Source organism: Opisthorchis viverrini (assembly GCF_000715545.1).
Source record: "Opisthorchis viverrini unplaced genomic scaffold opera_v5_31, whole genome shotgun sequence".
In the NCBI taxonomy this organism is placed as follows: Eukaryota; Metazoa; Platyhelminthes; class Trematoda; order Opisthorchiida; family Opisthorchiidae; genus Opisthorchis; species Opisthorchis viverrini.
Genome location: NW_008751688.1, coordinates 1,094,690 through 1,112,323, shown reverse-complemented (window position 1 = coordinate 1,112,323; position 17,634 = coordinate 1,094,690). Strand labels below are relative to the sequence as shown.

At 44.7% G+C, this 17,634-nt stretch overlaps 1 protein-coding gene across 1 annotated transcript; it reads right to left on the bottom strand.

Moving 5' to 3' along the window:
* Window positions 1-7,157: 7,157 nt before the first annotated feature.
* T265_02572 (hypothetical protein) lies at window positions 7,158-17,423 on the bottom strand (the record flags this gene model as incomplete). Its single annotated transcript, XM_009166851.1, has 3 exons — window positions 7,158-9,161; window positions 12,195-13,864; window positions 16,976-17,423. 3 exons carry the CDS (start codon window positions 17,421-17,423, stop codon window positions 7,230-7,232), a joined length of 4,050 nt encoding a protein of 1,349 aa, XP_009165115.1.
* Window positions 17,424-17,634: the final 211 nt, after the last annotated feature.

Sequence of the window (17,634 nt, the reverse complement as noted above, 5' to 3'; positions counted from 1 at the left end):
TTCTGACTTCTAATTTTGGTCGCTTAGGGATCATCAAATCCAATGTTGTTCTCAAGCGCCTTCCCATTAGGATTTCAGAAGGTGATTTGCCGTCAGGAGAATTTCGGTTCGGAGTGATACGGTAATTCAATAAAAAGTTTTTCAATCGCTCTTCGATAGTCCCCTCTCCCATCGATTTTTGAAGTGCCCGTTTCATTGTATCCACGAATCGTTCTGCCTGTCCATTTGACTGAGGGTGGTATGGGGCAGTTCTTGTGTGTTTGATCCCATTCCTTCCACAAAATTCTGCGAACAGTGCTGACGTGAACTGTGGTCCATTGTCGGATACAATGGTTTCCGGGTAGCCATGCTGACTGAACATGTGCCTGAGTTGCCGAATCGTGGACGATGCTGTCGTGCTCTGCATTACAATGGCTTCGGGCCATTTGCTATAGGCATCCACCACTATCATGATTGATGCTCCATAGATTGGTCCGGCAAAGTCAATGTGAACCCTCGACCAAGGCAAATCGGGTGTTGGCCATGTCTGGAGCTCTGTCTTGATTGGTCGTTTTGATGCGTATGCACAATGCGAACAGGAACGGCCAAGTTCTTCCAACTGGCTGTCCATCATTGGCCAGAACACAAAACTTCGAGCAAGCGCCTTCATTCGGTTGATTCCGGGGTGTCCTTTGTGTAGTTGTTTCAGGACACTTTTGCGCAGTACTTCTGGAATAACGATCCGTTCACCGAAGAGCAAGCACGCTTCAATTTCTGATAATGATTCACGTCTGGTGAAAAAATGTGATAGTTCTTTCCTCGGACATCTCTTTGGCCAACCGTTACGAACGTAGCTAATCACTTCCTGTAGGATATAGTCGCGTGCTGTCTCCTTTTGAATCATCCTGGCTGTGACTGGTAAGGAACGTACTGCGTCATGCAATAGGTAACTGACGTCTGGTTCTGTTTTCACTGCAGCGATGATGGTATCTTCAGATCCTCGTTTTTCAGTGTCGATTAGTCTGGATAGGGCATCGGCTTGTCCAATGGAATCCGTAGATAGGTATTTCATTTGGAAATCGTACCCCAGCAGCAACGTGGCCCATCGTTGTAATCGACTGGCTGTATATATCGGAATTCCCTTCTTTGATCCGAAGATTGTCAAAAGCGGTTTGTGATCCGTCAGGAGTGTAAATCGGCGACCATACAGCATTTTGTGGAATTTTTGCACCGCAAATACTATGGCCAATGCTTCTTTTTCAATTTGACTGTAATTTCTTTCGGTCGTCGTCAGAGCTCGCGCAGTGTGTGCCACGGCCTTTTCTGACCCATCCGGAAATCGATGCGAAATCACTGCTCCAATCCCGTAGCTGGAGGCGTCGGTCGCTAGGATTATCTCCAAGTTCGGGTTGTAGTATGTTAGAAGTAAATCAGACTTCAGTAGTGATTTCAGTTTGTCGAAGGCCTGCTGACACTCTCTGGTCCAAATCCACTCTGCATTTTTCGCCAAAAGTTGATTTAACGGGTACCGTAGTCGATGCATTTCCGGCAGAAATTCACTGTAGTGGCTGATCATCCCAAGGAACGATCTCAGTGTGGTGATGTCCGTTGGTGCCGGTAGTCGATCAATTACTTCGATGTTCTCCGGGTCCGGTCTACGTCCATGTTGATCGATTATGAAACCCAGAAATTTGATCGATTTCATGAATAGTTTGCATTTTTCCGCTCGGAGTCGTAATCCATAATCCCTTATTCTGCTCATAACTTCGTCCAATCGTTGGAGCAACTCGGTTTCTGTACTGCCCATCACAATAATATCGTCCAAATAGGCGGCAGCACCGGGGATTCCTGATAGCATCGTATCCATGAGTTGTTGAAAAATTGCGGGCGCAGTTTTCACCCCGAACGGCAGGCGATTATACTGGTACAATCCACGGTGGGTATTTATCGTGAGAAGTTTCCGACATTCTGGATCAACTTCGAGTTGTAAGTATGCTTCCGCCAAGTCCAAGGTTGCAAAGTATTTTCCACCGTTCAGTTTTGCGAAAACGTCCTCTGGAAGTGGCAGTGGATATTCGTGGGGTTCGAGCGCTGCGTTCAATCCTGTCGAAAAATCTGCACACAATCGGATAGTACCATTCGGCTTTTTGATCACCACGATTGGAGCTGCCCATGGAGAGAAATTGATCCGTTCAATCACGTTCGCTTGTTGTAGTCGGTCAAGTTCCTCATCAACCAAAGTCTGGGATGCGTACGGGACCGGTCGTCGAGGTCTGAATATTGGTTTGGCATCTGGTAACAGCGTCAATTTTGCTTGCATTTTTGTGCAATGGCCAAGTTTGGAATCGAAAATGTCTGCGTATCTTGAACAAAGTTGCTCCGTTGAAGTTACTCGAACGTAGGTCGGCACAGCAGTCCGGCGTACATCAGCCTCGGATTGGGTACACACCTTGTTCAATGGCATGTCCAATAACCCCAAATTTTCAATCCAATCCATACCCATGAGGTTAATTTCGGCATTGGACGATACGAACAAGGTTCCTGAGAAACGTATACCCCGGAATTCCACTTCACATTCCATTTCACCGTCAAGATCCATTTGGTCACCGGATGCGTTCTGCGCCACCAATTCGGTTGGTTTGAGTGTCGGACACCCGAGCTTGTTCCAAGTATTTCGAGATACCAGTGTGATATCAGATGCCGTATCGAGTTGTAGTTTCAATGAAACGTCGTTCACGGTAACCGCTACGTATTTTCTGCACGAATTGAAATCAGTTCGAAAGGCTGCCAGAATAGCTTTTTGGTAGACCAAGGTCTTCGAAATCGTTTGGGCCTGTGCTGTTTGTACGAGGAGGTTGAATTCACTCGTATGGGTTTGTGATCGGGTTGACAGTGTGATTCTTTGTGACCGATTTTCTTGCAATTCTGGCACTGATGACTCTTGAATGGACAGAAACGGGAAAAATGCCATTCACCACACTGCCAACAAGCGCTTGGAGTTTTCTGATTTCGAGCAACATCGTGAGAATTAGTATGCTTGACCATCGTTCTGCAAACCTACGGCTCTTCCTGATGACCGGGTCTCTCGATCATTCTAGTATCGTGTTTCAAATTTATCAGCCTTTGGCACTCGGCTGTGATGGCTTGTAACATCGGGTCTGGCTCCTGTTCCAGTTTGTGCAGTATACGTGTTCGGATGTCTGCGTCTGAATGCGATTGTAGGCTGCAGACTAACACGAGACTTTTCATTTGGTCTGGTGTCATGGTAGCAACTTGAAACGCTCACACTCCTTGTTTACTATCCCGGCATGTGTGACGAAATCATGGGAGTCACACTTTGTGAGCTTCAGACAATTATATCGGATGCTGAATAGAGATGCCTGTTCTCCGAAAATTTGGGTCAGGGTCCGGACAGTTTCATCGAACGAAAATTCACGTGGGTTTTTCGGCAGCACAAAATTCGAGTATCGTTCGTGTTCCACTGCACCGAGTTTTCTCAGCAGGAGACGAACTTTCCAAGAATCATCTTGATTTGCCAACTCTACTCGGAAGATGTCTTCATACTTCTGGAACCACGATTCAAATGTCACTCCTGATAAACCATCGAAAACGAATTCGGATATGGAAGCAGCAATGGCATCAACTGATGGCTGATTCTTGTCCACAGCGGTTTCGGACTTGAGGTTCAATTTTTTTGAAAGCATTTCAATCAGCTGTTTCTGGGATTCTTCAAATTGTTTCTGTTGGATTTGGAGGAGTTGCTGCATTTGTTCGAATGAAATTGCCATTTTGTCCACACGTCTAAGTGCGAGTTAATCACACTGCTCAGCCACTCGTGGACGAACGGTTAAGCGTACAAACTACCAGCCGGGAGGTCGCGGGTTCGAGACTCTTCGGAGTTTCGTGAGATGCGCTCTTGGTGTTTCTTCAGCTTTTTACTGATTTTGTTCGCAAGTTTTTTTTTGCTTCGTTCACCCTCAATGCAGCGATACGTAGTCGTGTCGTTCAGTAGAGCTTTTGCTTTATCGATGTAGTCCGGCTTGCCCATGATGACTGTCAGGCGTCCCTTGTCAGCCGGTAGAATGACGGTTGCCTCGTCTTTCTTCAACTTGTTCATTGCTTCCTACTCTTTGTTTGATGGGGCACTGGAGATGCTACTGAGCGTCCTCGTCAAGTCAAAAGTGTACTTCATAGGTACCTCCAGACCAGCTAGGTATTCTAGGATTGTGGAGCATCTTTGGAGTTGATATTGGGTCTCCTGAGTAAAACATTCTGTTCTGCTTCTGTGAGCTGTCTGTTGGAGAGGTTCTTGATCCAAGCGTCGTGGTTGTTCTCCTTTTCTCGGTTACCAATTAGTCTGGAGAGTTTGTTTTCGAGACAGCTTTTCCTGTTTCTGGCGTTCCATCGCAACGCTGAGTTTTTGCAGAAGTTCGCATCCCAATATCAAGATGGCTGCCCTATGTTCACTGACTAGTCTTTCGTAATTTCCAAAGCGATTGTGTGCATCTGTAATCATTAGCCGAGTCATCCGCCTACCATTCTGTTTGGCCAACATCCAAGTTTATGGATGATTAGGATGTGATGTCGAGTTTCATTCCATACTTACAACAGATTGTCTTTTGATGGAAGCATTGAGTCCTCCAATCCATTTCATGAGAACCATTAGAATATACAGTTGACAAGATATGAAGTAGATGAAATTTTAAAATCCCTTCAGGAATGTCTTGTATTATTAAGTAATCTTTACGTGAAAATTACTGTTCCTGGGAGTGGATTATTTGATTGCAGCTAACTGCTCAGCGGAAAAACGACATCTATCTAAACAAACTGAACTGAGAACATCACCGACTACAGCATTCCTGTGTTTCGCGGGGGTCAAAATGGGTGGAATTAGCTCTAGCAGCATGGAGCAATAGGTCAGATGAAGTAACCTCCGGGGCCAAAACGCAGACTCCTACCCTAGATGGAAGGGTTCAGCACGTTCGCGTGTATGCCCCAACTGGGCATCAGAAACGAGTATCTGGTGCTCTTCGTTCAGCCAAAAATGTTTTAGCTCTCATTCACAGAAGCGATTTGAATAGCTTCACACAAATAGCATCTCATCATTTCGGTTCAGCAAGGNGTTCAGCAAGGTAAGATGGGACTAACAACAACAACTTTGTCTCTTCCAAGATTCCTCTTACTTAGGGCTGTGTGGAATTATTTTTTTGGACAGTAGAGCAAAGAAAACGTTAGTGAGCAAAAGCTTTCACCGCTTTATCATCCTCAATCCAACGGGCAGGCTGAATGATTTGTGGATACCTTGAAACTTAAAGTGGAAGGAAGGTAGACGTCGGGCAATACGACTGAACCATTTTTGACAATGTATCGAGATTCCCCAAACACAACCCTTCCCGGTGGAAAATTGCCCGCAGAATGCATGTTTGGACGGAAAATCAGGACGACTTAGGATAATCTAAGACCCAAGAACAAGGAGACCGGAAATTCAGCAAATTAGACAGACAGACTGCAAAAATTCCACATTGGTGACAAGGTATACGCAAGAAGCTTTCAACGTCCAGAAAAATGGTCCAGTGGCACCGTCCTGGGTAAGAAAGGAAATGTGATCTATGAGATCAACGTTGGAATATAAAATTGGACGACTACGACCACTTACGACCAAACCACATGCAAGCCCAATACCGGCAAGAAGCAGAGAATTTCCAGTGGGACATCTTGTTGGACACTTTCGGTTTAGACGATGAAAACGTTCAACCTCTCGAATCATCGCATAGTTTACGGCTAAGACCAAATCGAAGACGGAAACAACCAAGCTGGCTTCAAGTTGACCCAAAGAGGAAAAACTAGGATCAGATTCAAGCAGTCCGAAAACGGTTTCAAATTGAAAAGGAGGTAATACGGCTGCGCATCAGCCTACTGCGCAGCGGAACAATCACGTGGCGAAACAATGCTGTGCGAGTATGCCCACATGTATGAATCACGTCCGATTTCATCATGTACCGGAGCAAGGTCAAAAAAGTACACGCATTCACGCCCACCTGATGGCCGAGACAACATTTCAACTCCGCAATCTAGCGCACAGACGCCATCTATCAATGACGTGACAACGAAAACAACCGCCCGAGAAAAAGTGTGGCGGTGCTTGAGAACAGATCGACCACTAAATATGGTCACAAGTGAATGGGCTGTCGAAGGGTTTTCAGCAACCTTGTGAGTAGTTTCCTTTACAAGTGAATGATATTTATAGAACGCCGTATTTGCATTATTACACAATTTTTGGCCACCTTCTGACTGTAGCCCGGTAGCATCAGGGAAGGTGAAGAGATACAACATCTGGAAACCGCATAGGAGGGTAAGGTTACAGAGTATGCTCGCAGCTCTGATGTCAACAATAACCCTGACGCTCGTTCAAACAGTATACAGATTATTTGTCTAATTTTGCCTTGTTCACATTTGAAGTCTGGAGCTTTGTGCCGTTTTGAACCCATCCTGACTTCACTGTGGCTAGAACCGGAAGTTGAATCGAAACCTGTCACCACCCCATTAAGTATTACATGGGTTCACATTTCTCCTTATCTGTACATTCTGGTTTGTGGCTTTGTGTCATTCGCACCACTATGATGATTTCGATGACTCACAATGGTGTTTTATACTTACCCACTACCTCTAATGCAGGTTAGCTTGGCGTGAAATTGTACATTTAAAGCAAAGACAAGTAAGGAAAAAATCAAATTTGAGAAAGGACACATAAGTCAAGCGTTTCTTTCACACGTTGGTGGAAAATTCTATGAAACGCTCGAACAAATGTGAGATTGGAAGAAAGCAACTTTGGGGACTAGTGAAGACATCGGTGCAAGTAATGAGCACTCAGATGTAATACACCTCCGATGCATAGCCTCCATGCCACCCAAAGGAAGCGCGAGGGTTGAGCTACTGTCAGATTGCCTAAGTTGAGGCAGCAGCAGTCCAGATGCTGAGGTTGGGTTCAGACCACGGACCGTCCGGTCAGTGTAACGTTATTATAGTTTGGGTGGCCGACCGTAAAGATGTTATGGTGAGTGACTGTATAACGTGGGCAGCCTGGGCACCTAATCTTCTTACCAGTGAAAAAACACCTGAGGCATACCGCGAACTTGATTTGCATGACGAAAGTTATATAATTCTTTATAACGCAACAATTTAGCGAACATCAGTGAAGTCTACATTGAAACAATAGTATAAAGGTGACGAAATGCGTAATTCAAAACTGTTCAGACATCTTTTTTAGCAAAGCTTTTTGTTCCATACTTCACTTCTTGTTGTGAATCCGTAGACCGTTTCTCATTGGTTCGATCATCCTCTGAGCCTGCCAATGATTCCACCTCAGTTTCCACGTCGCTTTCGTCGATATTGGCAATGCATTCTCTTTTTACATTTAACACACGTCGCTTTTCTTCAAAGAGTTTAATTATATCACGATCAAGACAGATAACACACGTATTCGTGTCTGGAAACACCGATCCCTTGCAAGTTAAACACATAGCAGCGTCGTCATATGGACAAATAACTACACTTGGGCCGATTTTGAATTTGTCCAAACAAAGAATACAGGTCACCTTGTCCTGACCCAAAAATTTGGCCAATCTTGGATTTTTTTCATATAAGACCATTGCACTTGACTTCTCGCGTGCCTCATTCTGTAGTCGATTTTGCCGCGTATGATGAACAAGTAAATTGCGACACATCGTCATATGACGACGTCGGTTGACCAGAAGACGATTGTATAAGTGAATGGCTCTTCGACGCTGACGGAAAGGATAGAAGAAATCCATAATAATGTGGCGCAAACGAAGCAGATATCCTGAAAAGAAACCAACTATCAGCATACAGACCCAAAGCACAACGAACCGGTACGTGTAATACTGTGATGTGACCTGTACCCGAGGACTGCAAGCACTGAGGTCAAAACCTAAATCAATCTTACTGATCTTTGTCAGGATTATTATGGTGTTCAAAATCAGCTCTCGAAATATTCCGTCTCCCTCAATCGTAGGTGGCTCTGGCTCACTTTGCTGTTGTGTTTCCGATGCACTCTGTTTTTTTCCAACCTCAACACTAGCACTGGTGGCCTCATCCAACAATCCGATAGTTTCAAAAATAAACTTATCGATCAGGAACATAACACATAAAACTGCTCCGAAACCAAATGATTTCAGGCCGGCAACAAATGCCTTGGATAATTCACTTTTCGTGTAGGCTTTCCTGCGCCAGAAAACAGTTTTCCGTTCTTGGGACTTTAGCGGAAGCAGTACTTCCCGGTTTTCTTTAATGCGTTTCGCATCGATTGCTTCGAAACTTTTTCCTATATACATGTTATCAAAGTCTAGATCTGACAAGTATTTAGTGATGTACATGTTTGCCTTGCGGAACACCACCAGTGCCAACAACTTCAACAGTGTGGACGCAAGCAGCCCTATTTGCAACAGGATTGTCACAGCCTGTCTGGTTTTTTGTGCAACTTCCAAGGCAGCTGATTGTTTGGATGAAAGAACATCAAGCATATTGGGCAATTTGTCAAGTCCTACTCTAATTTGCATATGAAACGTCTCTCTTAGTTGATTCAAGGATTCTGCAGACTGGTAGAACATGGCACCAAACCCAGGGCCCATGCCAATGTTGGACCCGCTTGATCCGCACTGCTCGACCGCCGCGTCGATGGCATCATTGGTTGGACATGCAACACCTTTGGAAACTTGCCAAATGCATGGGTATTTGATCAAAACTGGGTAGAGCAATATAAGACTGAGTACAGTCTGCAAACGATCGCATGTGTGCACCGCCGCCATGCTACATATACGACCTCGTGTGTTATGGAACACCATGCAGGTAGCTGTCATTCGACGTTTGATTAGTCTTTCTATATCCGCCCCGGCCTCTAAGCGATGACTCAAATTCTCGAACATCTCTGGCCCTGATGATAGTTTGGATAGCATCTTTTTCATTTTATCCTTTGATCGCTGCATAGTTAGCACAGTTGCATTGCCGTCTCTATCAACCATTTTTTGTGTCATTTCTAGGAGGCGGTTTCTTCGTGCCTGGTCCACCTTGTCCACTCCTTCGTAGCCAGTACTTTCCCCTTCTTCCTTACTGCCACCTCGCAATGTCTCTTCGGCGCGTCTGGCGAACTCTTCGGACTTGGCTATCTAAAAGTGCAACCAAAAATACAGCGAATCAACCGAAGGCTAAACAACGGGTGTATCTGCGTCATGTTTGTAGGCGCAGATTTGTAGAATATCTGATGAGTATCATTGCTGATCCGCATCACAAAAAGACTAATAAGATACCGCGGCTGGTTATCGCTCACTGGGATAAAATGAAATGTAAAAAGGGTTAGTTTCCAAGTCCAGTTAGGGAGTACAAAGGTGTTGGGAGAATAGACATTTTGGCCTCTCGCTATCATCATCCTTATTTACAAATAAGTGCTTAACTCAACGAATGATTGACTTGATGTTTGAGTGCGAAACGAGATTGTTGAGAATGCAGGGATCAGAAACCTGCGAGCCGAGGACGTCAAAAGACTTTCAGTGTTTGATCATCAATGTCTTCGGAGCATTGCCCGAGTTTGGTGGGAACACCGGATCAGCAATGCTGAATTTCGAATGGTATTCGGAAGAAACAACTCACCCTCGATAGACGAACTGATCACACTGCATAGGTTGAGCTGGCTTGACCACGTGCTCCGTGTACCAGTTCGGCTTCCAAAACGCCGGCAGAACCTGAGTAGGTAAGCCCATAACTGGACCTTGCCGGTGATTTTTGCTCAAGCGTGGCGACAAATCTATACGCCACGAAAGACAATTCATTCCTCTTCGGGCAAAAGGAAATTCGGGTACAAAGTTTTTAAGATACCAGTAGACCATGAAGCAACAGACTGATACTCGTCTAATCTCTTATGTTGCCAGTCGCATTCGACCTTTTCTTAGAGTACTGAAAGCCGGTCATCCTGTCACCACATAATAACTCTGTTAGCGTTGTTATCGTTAACGCTGGTCACATAATATCCAGGTCATTTTGATAGTTTATGGAGTTCCAAGTCTCTGAAATTAGGGACATGCGAACAAACATGAGCCGACAGGTTCAAAGTGGGTGGGCGTAGCAGTGGAGCCACTTGCATCTAGCGTCCGAAAGCCATGAAGGACAGTGCTGGACCAGATGTAAACTGAATTGCAGTTTGAAATAAGGGTAGTTCTAACCTGTTTGTACGATAGAGGTACAACTTTCTCCGTGAAGCGCCAAGAAGACACTTGTCCTGACCAAACTCTAATCTCTCCAGCAAAGTGTGGCTGCGCAGGTCTCAGTAAGTGCCTACCTAATTTATTTATTTCTATCTTGGTGAAAAAGGCCGTTCCAAACAATCAGAGTGATTAGATAGCAGAGCTTATTTTCAAAGAAGGTGTTTGTACTGCAATCATAAAAGCAGTAGCTTGGTCCCCGTTGTAACGGGCCCCTCTGTATAGCTTATTTGATGTCAGCTTACAGGAGCATGTAAAGACATGACCCGTTAAAAGCAAGCAGGATTCCGGTCTGGGATGGATCGTGCTGACTACATCTTCACACTCTAATAATTACCAGAAAAATCACGTGCATATAGTCTTGGCGTTGCTTCAATAGTGAGTTCGGTCACTTCGTTCTAAGCATGCTTGTGTAAAAGCACAGGCTACAGAATCTCATAAGTCTCAAACGCTGTTTGTATCCGCAGACTTGTGATGAAGTGCTGGTGTATGAAGAATCCCCAAAAGTTCCCCTAAAACAATAGTGCCCAACACGGATGACCATTCCACTTTTGCTATTGTGAAGATGAACAGGCAGACTGCGGACGGTCTCCGAAATCTTGACGTTCAAATATCCGTGGGTGAGAAACTTTCAGACCTGGGACATGCGCATAACACTGTCCTCATTTCTGTTGCTGCATAATTAGATCGGGGTCATCCAGTTCCACGGCTTGTGATTCCCATTCGCAAAGTGCAACGTCATACCATCAGGTCTACAAAATCTGAACAAGTTTTCAAGAGTTCAGACAGACACACAGGTTTGTGGCTACCTGTGCGCAACTCAGAATTTTCATAAGCTCGGGCGGTAATGAAACAGACAAAGTCAAGGCAAGAATCTCAAAATTCAAAATTGTGTTTGTCAGTTTGTGCCACTTGTCACATCAAGAGAACATATCACCAGTAGGGGCGAACTTGAGAAAGGAATCGTATGGGGGTGTAATGCCTACGTCAAACTACAGTTTAACTGTGTCCAAGAGCTCATTTTTCGCGAGTCTTAAGATACCAAATTCTGTCGTCAAATACTTTTGAGAGGGGCCTGGTGGATAGGCTACGTCCCTGACTGCGGTAGCTTTCAGTATACGGCCTCGCACAACAATGTAGGGCGATTTTTCCCGCTTAAGGGTCACTGTTGGAGTTTTCGCCGGTTGGCTTTTGGATTAAAGTATCTTAAGTACCTTCTCCGGCCAATATTGCATGCCTTAAAATGGCATGTGATCATGCTCTCCAGAAGTGATGATAATGGAATTACTGATAGTGGCAGGTATTTGCGCTAAAAACTCATTCCACCGAGGTGGTTGTGAACGGCACTGTAGGACATCTACCACGGTGATCTCACGACGGATCACACTACTCAAAATGCTTCTGAATGCTGTTCAATAGTGCATGACCCGCTTCACCCTTCTTCGGGTTTTCGCCAGTCTTATGTTATACTTGGAATGAATGTTGCACAAGGCTGCCTCATGTTCAGTCGGTATGATGTTCAGTGTATGGCAGTACATTTTATAGACGTGACAAGTTACCCATAATGCGCAGCTTGTTATGTCTAGACCATTCAAAAGTTTGTTTTTCATCAAAAGAAGTGCACATTCCTCTCGATAATGCAGCTCAGAACCCGATAAAGTGCAAAGTCACCCACTTCGGTGATCGAAGTTAGTTGTGCAGCAAGTAGACGAGACAACATGAGTCTAAGACACGCAAGAGAAAAGGAGATTTTCTTAAGTGCTGTGACACCTATGGACAAGAGCCTACAGACTGTTTGCCCACGTAACAGGTCTGATCGCGGATCTCTGTATAAACTCACATGCACGCCGGTCGGTGATTTTATTTCAACAGAATATCCCTAGTGTCGCTGGTGTCCTGCAACAAAGGCAAAAATCAAAACTAATGTCTTAGACCATAACTAACCTCCTTCATTAATTTGTCAGCCGATTCCTTGTAAGTATCAATGCTTTCTGTCAGTTTCGTGGATTTTTCTTGAACCATTTCGTAATAATTTTGTGTGTTCTCCGTTTCAATATTCTCTTTCGCATCCTCATAGAAAGTTTTGGCTTCACGTGTCAAATTCGCAGACAGGCTGATCAGACATTCCAATGTCTCTGCGGCTGATCGTAAATTTTTTTCGGTCGTCGATGTCGGACCAGTCAGTATTGTGTGCAAAACTTCGGCTCCCAAGTAAGACTTGCCTACTGTGAGACCCAGACTGGGAACAAGCATGAACAGTAGACATCGAACCCTCCGAGATACAACTGCTCCCAACACGATCGTCGTTTGTATGAGCAGACTTGTCATCCATGTAACTTCTTTGGTCACAATAAAAGCATCCTTTTGGTCTTGCTCCTCGCGTTTGTTTTTCTTTGGTCCACCCGGAGGTTCGTCTTCGGATGGCGGCACAAATGCTTTTACCAGCGTCATCGATACTAGGAAACCCAAAGCTGCACAACAAATCATTCGAACCACACAGATGGTGAAGCAACGATAAATAGCATTTCCCTCTATCTCACGTCTTACATTCCCATCCGCGTAGAGGATAGCTTCAACAAGTGGCAGCCGACGACGCAACCAGTGTCGCAACCCATTCCATTCAACCTGTCCCGGACAGTGAGACGTGCTCCACCTGATGGGTCGTAGAAACGTTGCATAGACATCATCGCGGTCCCGCAAACACCACCCGATTCTAATTCCATTCTCTATCCACCTCACCTTGGTTTTTCTGAAAGCATGCTGTATCAAAGAAAGACGTCCATACATTGCCATACCTTGGCAAGCTAGCATAAGCTTTTTGTTGGATATATAGCCAAGTCTCCCATGGAAAAGTGGGAGAGGTTGAATCGATTTGGGACCGAGTGTGATCTTTCTCACCAGAAAGGGTAAATGTTTATTCAACAGATCCTGATCATTTTTTGCCTCTGAAACCGGTGCCAATATCTCACCCTCATTCAGCTTGGTCGGTGTTTCTTCTTCAAGCTGGGCAACAGATTCCAGTCCGTCCACCTCCTTCGCTTCGTCGTCGTCGCCCTCCTCTTCATCAGTAATCACATCATCATTGTTGACAACCGAAAGAAAATCCTTGTCCTCGTTCACAGCAGCCGACTGGTTTCGATTTGATGATACACGCGACGAATGCAACGAAGCGCTCGGTTTTCGGACATACCATCCACAATAACAAACAATGGTTTGGAGTACATGAAGCGCTATGTTGATCAGAAATACCTGAATCAGAGTTCCGGTTAGTTCAGCGCCAATTAGTTCCGTCATTACCTCCACACATCCGTTAAAGTGGACGGGAACCCACTGTGAATAAGAGTGTTGGGGTTGGTCCACAAGCTCCCGGTGACGTTCCAGCAAGTCGACTTTTGAGCATGTTGAGGTGCGCTGTGGGTCACAGCAACTGGGTGGAATGTAGACCACAGTGCTCTGCCAAGGGTAGAAGCCATGTTTATGTGAAAACCAGGTGGAATTCAGCCCTTCACGCAAAGGGTCAGCTCCGTCCCAGTCTGAGAGCGACAGTGCTCCACAACAACGGAACGTCCGCTGCAGGTTTTCCAGGTAGGTCGTGTAAAACAACACTTTGTCGACTGGAATTATAAAAACAGTCACAACGATACAAAGTTTGATGTTTTTAGAACTCGAAAGGAAACAAGGTTAAAGATAAAGCAAAGTAGGCGTTCCTATCAGCTCACCAGTAGTCCGAAATAACTAATGCGAAATAAGGCTGATGTAGATTCAGAAGCTGGACCTCCCTATCAGCTCCAAGAAACGTGAAACCGTCAGTGAACTGTCCATAGGTTTTCTCAACCTTATGATTAGTACCGATAGTATAACAGTGACTTTAGCCACTGATTTATGTTCGTCAAACATGAAGCGGAAACTTGATGTCGACATACAGTGGTAAAATGTCCGTTCTCAAAATCAGCACTTTAAATTTAAATTCAAATTTAAATTTATAAAGATGAAGAAAGAGGCAGGTGTGGGGAGGATTTCTGACCGCCATCTAGCTCTGAGGATACCTTTATTCCGGAGAAAAACCCATTCTCATTCTGTACAGCGCAAATACAAATTTTGGATGTTCCGTTGTTCAAACTATCTACGATCTGATATTTGAGGTTGTATGGTTCCGTCAACCTCGGCATTTTGCTTCCTGTCTGCCTAGCTGAATCTTCCCGGTAGAAACTACCTTCGCCTACAGGGCCGCCGTGATCTAACGCTTTCAAAACTAGTTATTGTGTCTGGACAGTTTATAATTCGTTTCTCTGAGTCTTCTACTCAGTAGTTCGAGAGAAGTACTGTTCCGTACACTTCATGCTTTCATGGAATCGGCTAAGGCTGAGCCAGACCTCTTGGGCCGTTCTCAGTTATTGCAGCTGTTGTGAACTGCATAGGCAAACTTGAAGATCGAGTAGCTTGAGGGTTTCTGCCAGTCCGTCCGATCCTGGAAAACTGGCCCTATTTTTCCATTTCAGAAACCTTGATGGCACCCCCTAATTATTGAGGATCTTCATGTGCAGCCAGACTTCATGTGCACTTAACCTCATAACTGTGTAAACCTGTGCCCATAGCCACGCAATCGGGGTGGATGAGATGCCACAGGCTATGTCTGTTACGGTTTCTGAAAAGAAAATCATCTTTGGTTTTGTGATGTTCACACACCATGGAGACAAATATTCTATGTGGACACATTACTGGGAAGGTCACCGCCACAAATACCTCACGCATACTTGTACCCAAAGCGTCGAGATACATGTATGATCCTGATCGGTACAAAGCCTATAAGTCGACAGTAATTTTATCTTTGAAGCTTGATTTTGTGGCTGATGGGGCATTTTGTGATGTTGCTGGAATTATATTACGTCTCAGGTCAATGTCCATCGTTCTCCCGAAAAGAACTAAGTTCTGTCGTCATTCATCAAGTGCCTACGCGCATTTCAATCTGTTTGGTCATTCCTACCGCTGTTTGTTGTGGACCCGTCAGCTCCACAGTCTGAGCTACCATCAACCACTTTTACTTCTTTGCATTCCTAGTTTTTTTGTAATCTTTATATTACATTTAAAAACGTACTGGCTGAGCACGGATCTTCACTCAACTAACCAGAGTACGTGTCGGCTGCAGTGACACATAGCTGAACCTCAGATTTCGTCCTTACAGTGTTCAACAAAAGGTGAACATCACATTTTATACGATACAATTGCCCCTGTGTGTCATACTTGGTCGGTTTGACCACGAGCCTTCCAGCTAACTCCTGGGCAGGCAGATTTGAGACTCTCCACTACAGTACATCATGCAATCCCTCTAAGTTTTTAATGTCCAAAGCTGATTACTTCTTTTTGTTGGCGATACAGTCAGGTGCAATTTCTTGGGATTAATGTCAACCGAAATATTGGTCGATTGAATGGCAAGTGGATAAGTTCAAGTGATAGAGAACAATCATAATCGTTTAAGCTTGACATCTTGTCTTTGTACAACACACCGGCTATGAGGATCGTGGTGAATTGGATGCAATGGACATGAAATTCAGTGCAGCGCCTCCTACATTATGTTGCATGACATCTCTGAATAAACGGAGATGTGGACAGGCTAGCGAAAATAAAATCAAAATCCTTCTTGATGCATACCTTAAACTTGTACTCAGGGCGGGAATATTTAGGTGAAAACAACGTCAAATCCAGCGCACATATTCACAGGGAGTTTTGTTACTTTTCTCTTAGATTTTCTTTACTTTCATCACTTTAATGTATGGGTGCATAATCCAAAGCTCTACGATGGCAATGTTAAAAAAAATCACCCTACCCGACCAGATGCGATCCATTTCGACCAATCACACCATGCAATTGAATGTGGTTAGTAGTCCTACGCTTCAAGCACGGAACTTTCTTCGGTTAGCCAGCCGCTGATGTCAGGATTTTTCGTAGGCAATGATCCTACAGACCTGAAGAACTTGATGGCACTGCGTTGACTGAGCCCTGGTGATCCCACCATACCACTGAGTTCACAAGCAGTTGCCTGCCCTTACACAGTTCCATGTCTATTTTCAGTTTGTACGTTGATACGACTTTTCCACTCCACTCTTTAAATTAACGACGATTGCACAAAGGTAAAATGTGGTCGGTTGCTAGCTTCTAACCTGTGGTGAAAGTCGCTAATCGGTTTTTATCCATCCACATACCAGTCGCATGCTGCTTAGCTAAACAAAGAGTCGACAGCGTGTGTAGCGCTCCGGGCGTCGATATCAGATACTGTTCATTTCTCGGAATACCTTGAATTTCTCCGGTAATATTTTGTCCTATAAGTGAAGTCGTTAGTACTCAAAGACCGTGAACCACTATACAACTGTTTGATCCACGTTAGGAACCATCAGCAGTACGCATCTCACAATTTTCTGGCTAGATTTAAACTTAAGCTCCCGGACAGAGGATCTCCCGCTTCTCGGCTTTCGATGGAGGCTAATCCACCTATAGGGTGAAATCAAGACAAAAAATACAAGGAAATCATAACCTACGAAATCTGAAAGATTGGATGAGTTGAGGTACGTGGTGTCCAGATCATGAAATATTTTGTTGAGTATGAGCGGCACCAGTTGTGGGCGTTGACGGAGCTGGACTCTCCTCAAACGGGAGGAGTATATTGCACTGCTTGGTAAAGTTATGCAAGTGATATGATATCTGCACAATCTACTCAGTTTCTCACTCACTTGATGTGTTGCTCCGCCTTAAGTGATTAAGGGCATTTGTCCAATGGTCCTGGAGATTGTCTCTCAAGAGTGCAGCATCGTCCAGTACCAGGAGCATGACATATATGCTGTAGAACAACGAGGCGAACAGATATGGTTGAATTATCAAGTGCCAAGTAAGAAATCCGGTTGCGGAGACTATCCGATAAAGGCGGGGCTTTAGTTTTAGAGGGAACAACGAGATTAAATATGCCCCAGTCCAATATGCTATGCATACTGAAGAACCGATCAACTGTCCAACCGCCCTTTTCTCAACACGAGCACGAATGCGTCTGGTGATTTCTAATTTCAGGTCTGGAATATCAGGTTCCAGCAAACTGGGTAACTGTATCCGGTTCAACAACCATGACTCAATAAGCAACAGGGATCCTGTCGTGATGCCAATAAGACACAAATGTTGGTGCCACATTGGCGGCTCCCTCGACGTGACTACATTTAAACAGAAATGTAATCGATCTCAATGCAACACGTGAAAAAGAGCCTCCAACGCCACCTGAGCCTTACAGTGATGTGCCCCAACATTCCTTTAACCATGGAATAAAAAAACTAGAGTTACTCGCCCTCGCTGACAAAGTCGCCTCGAAAAATTGCTTTTAATTGTTACATGGTCTCAGAGTGAT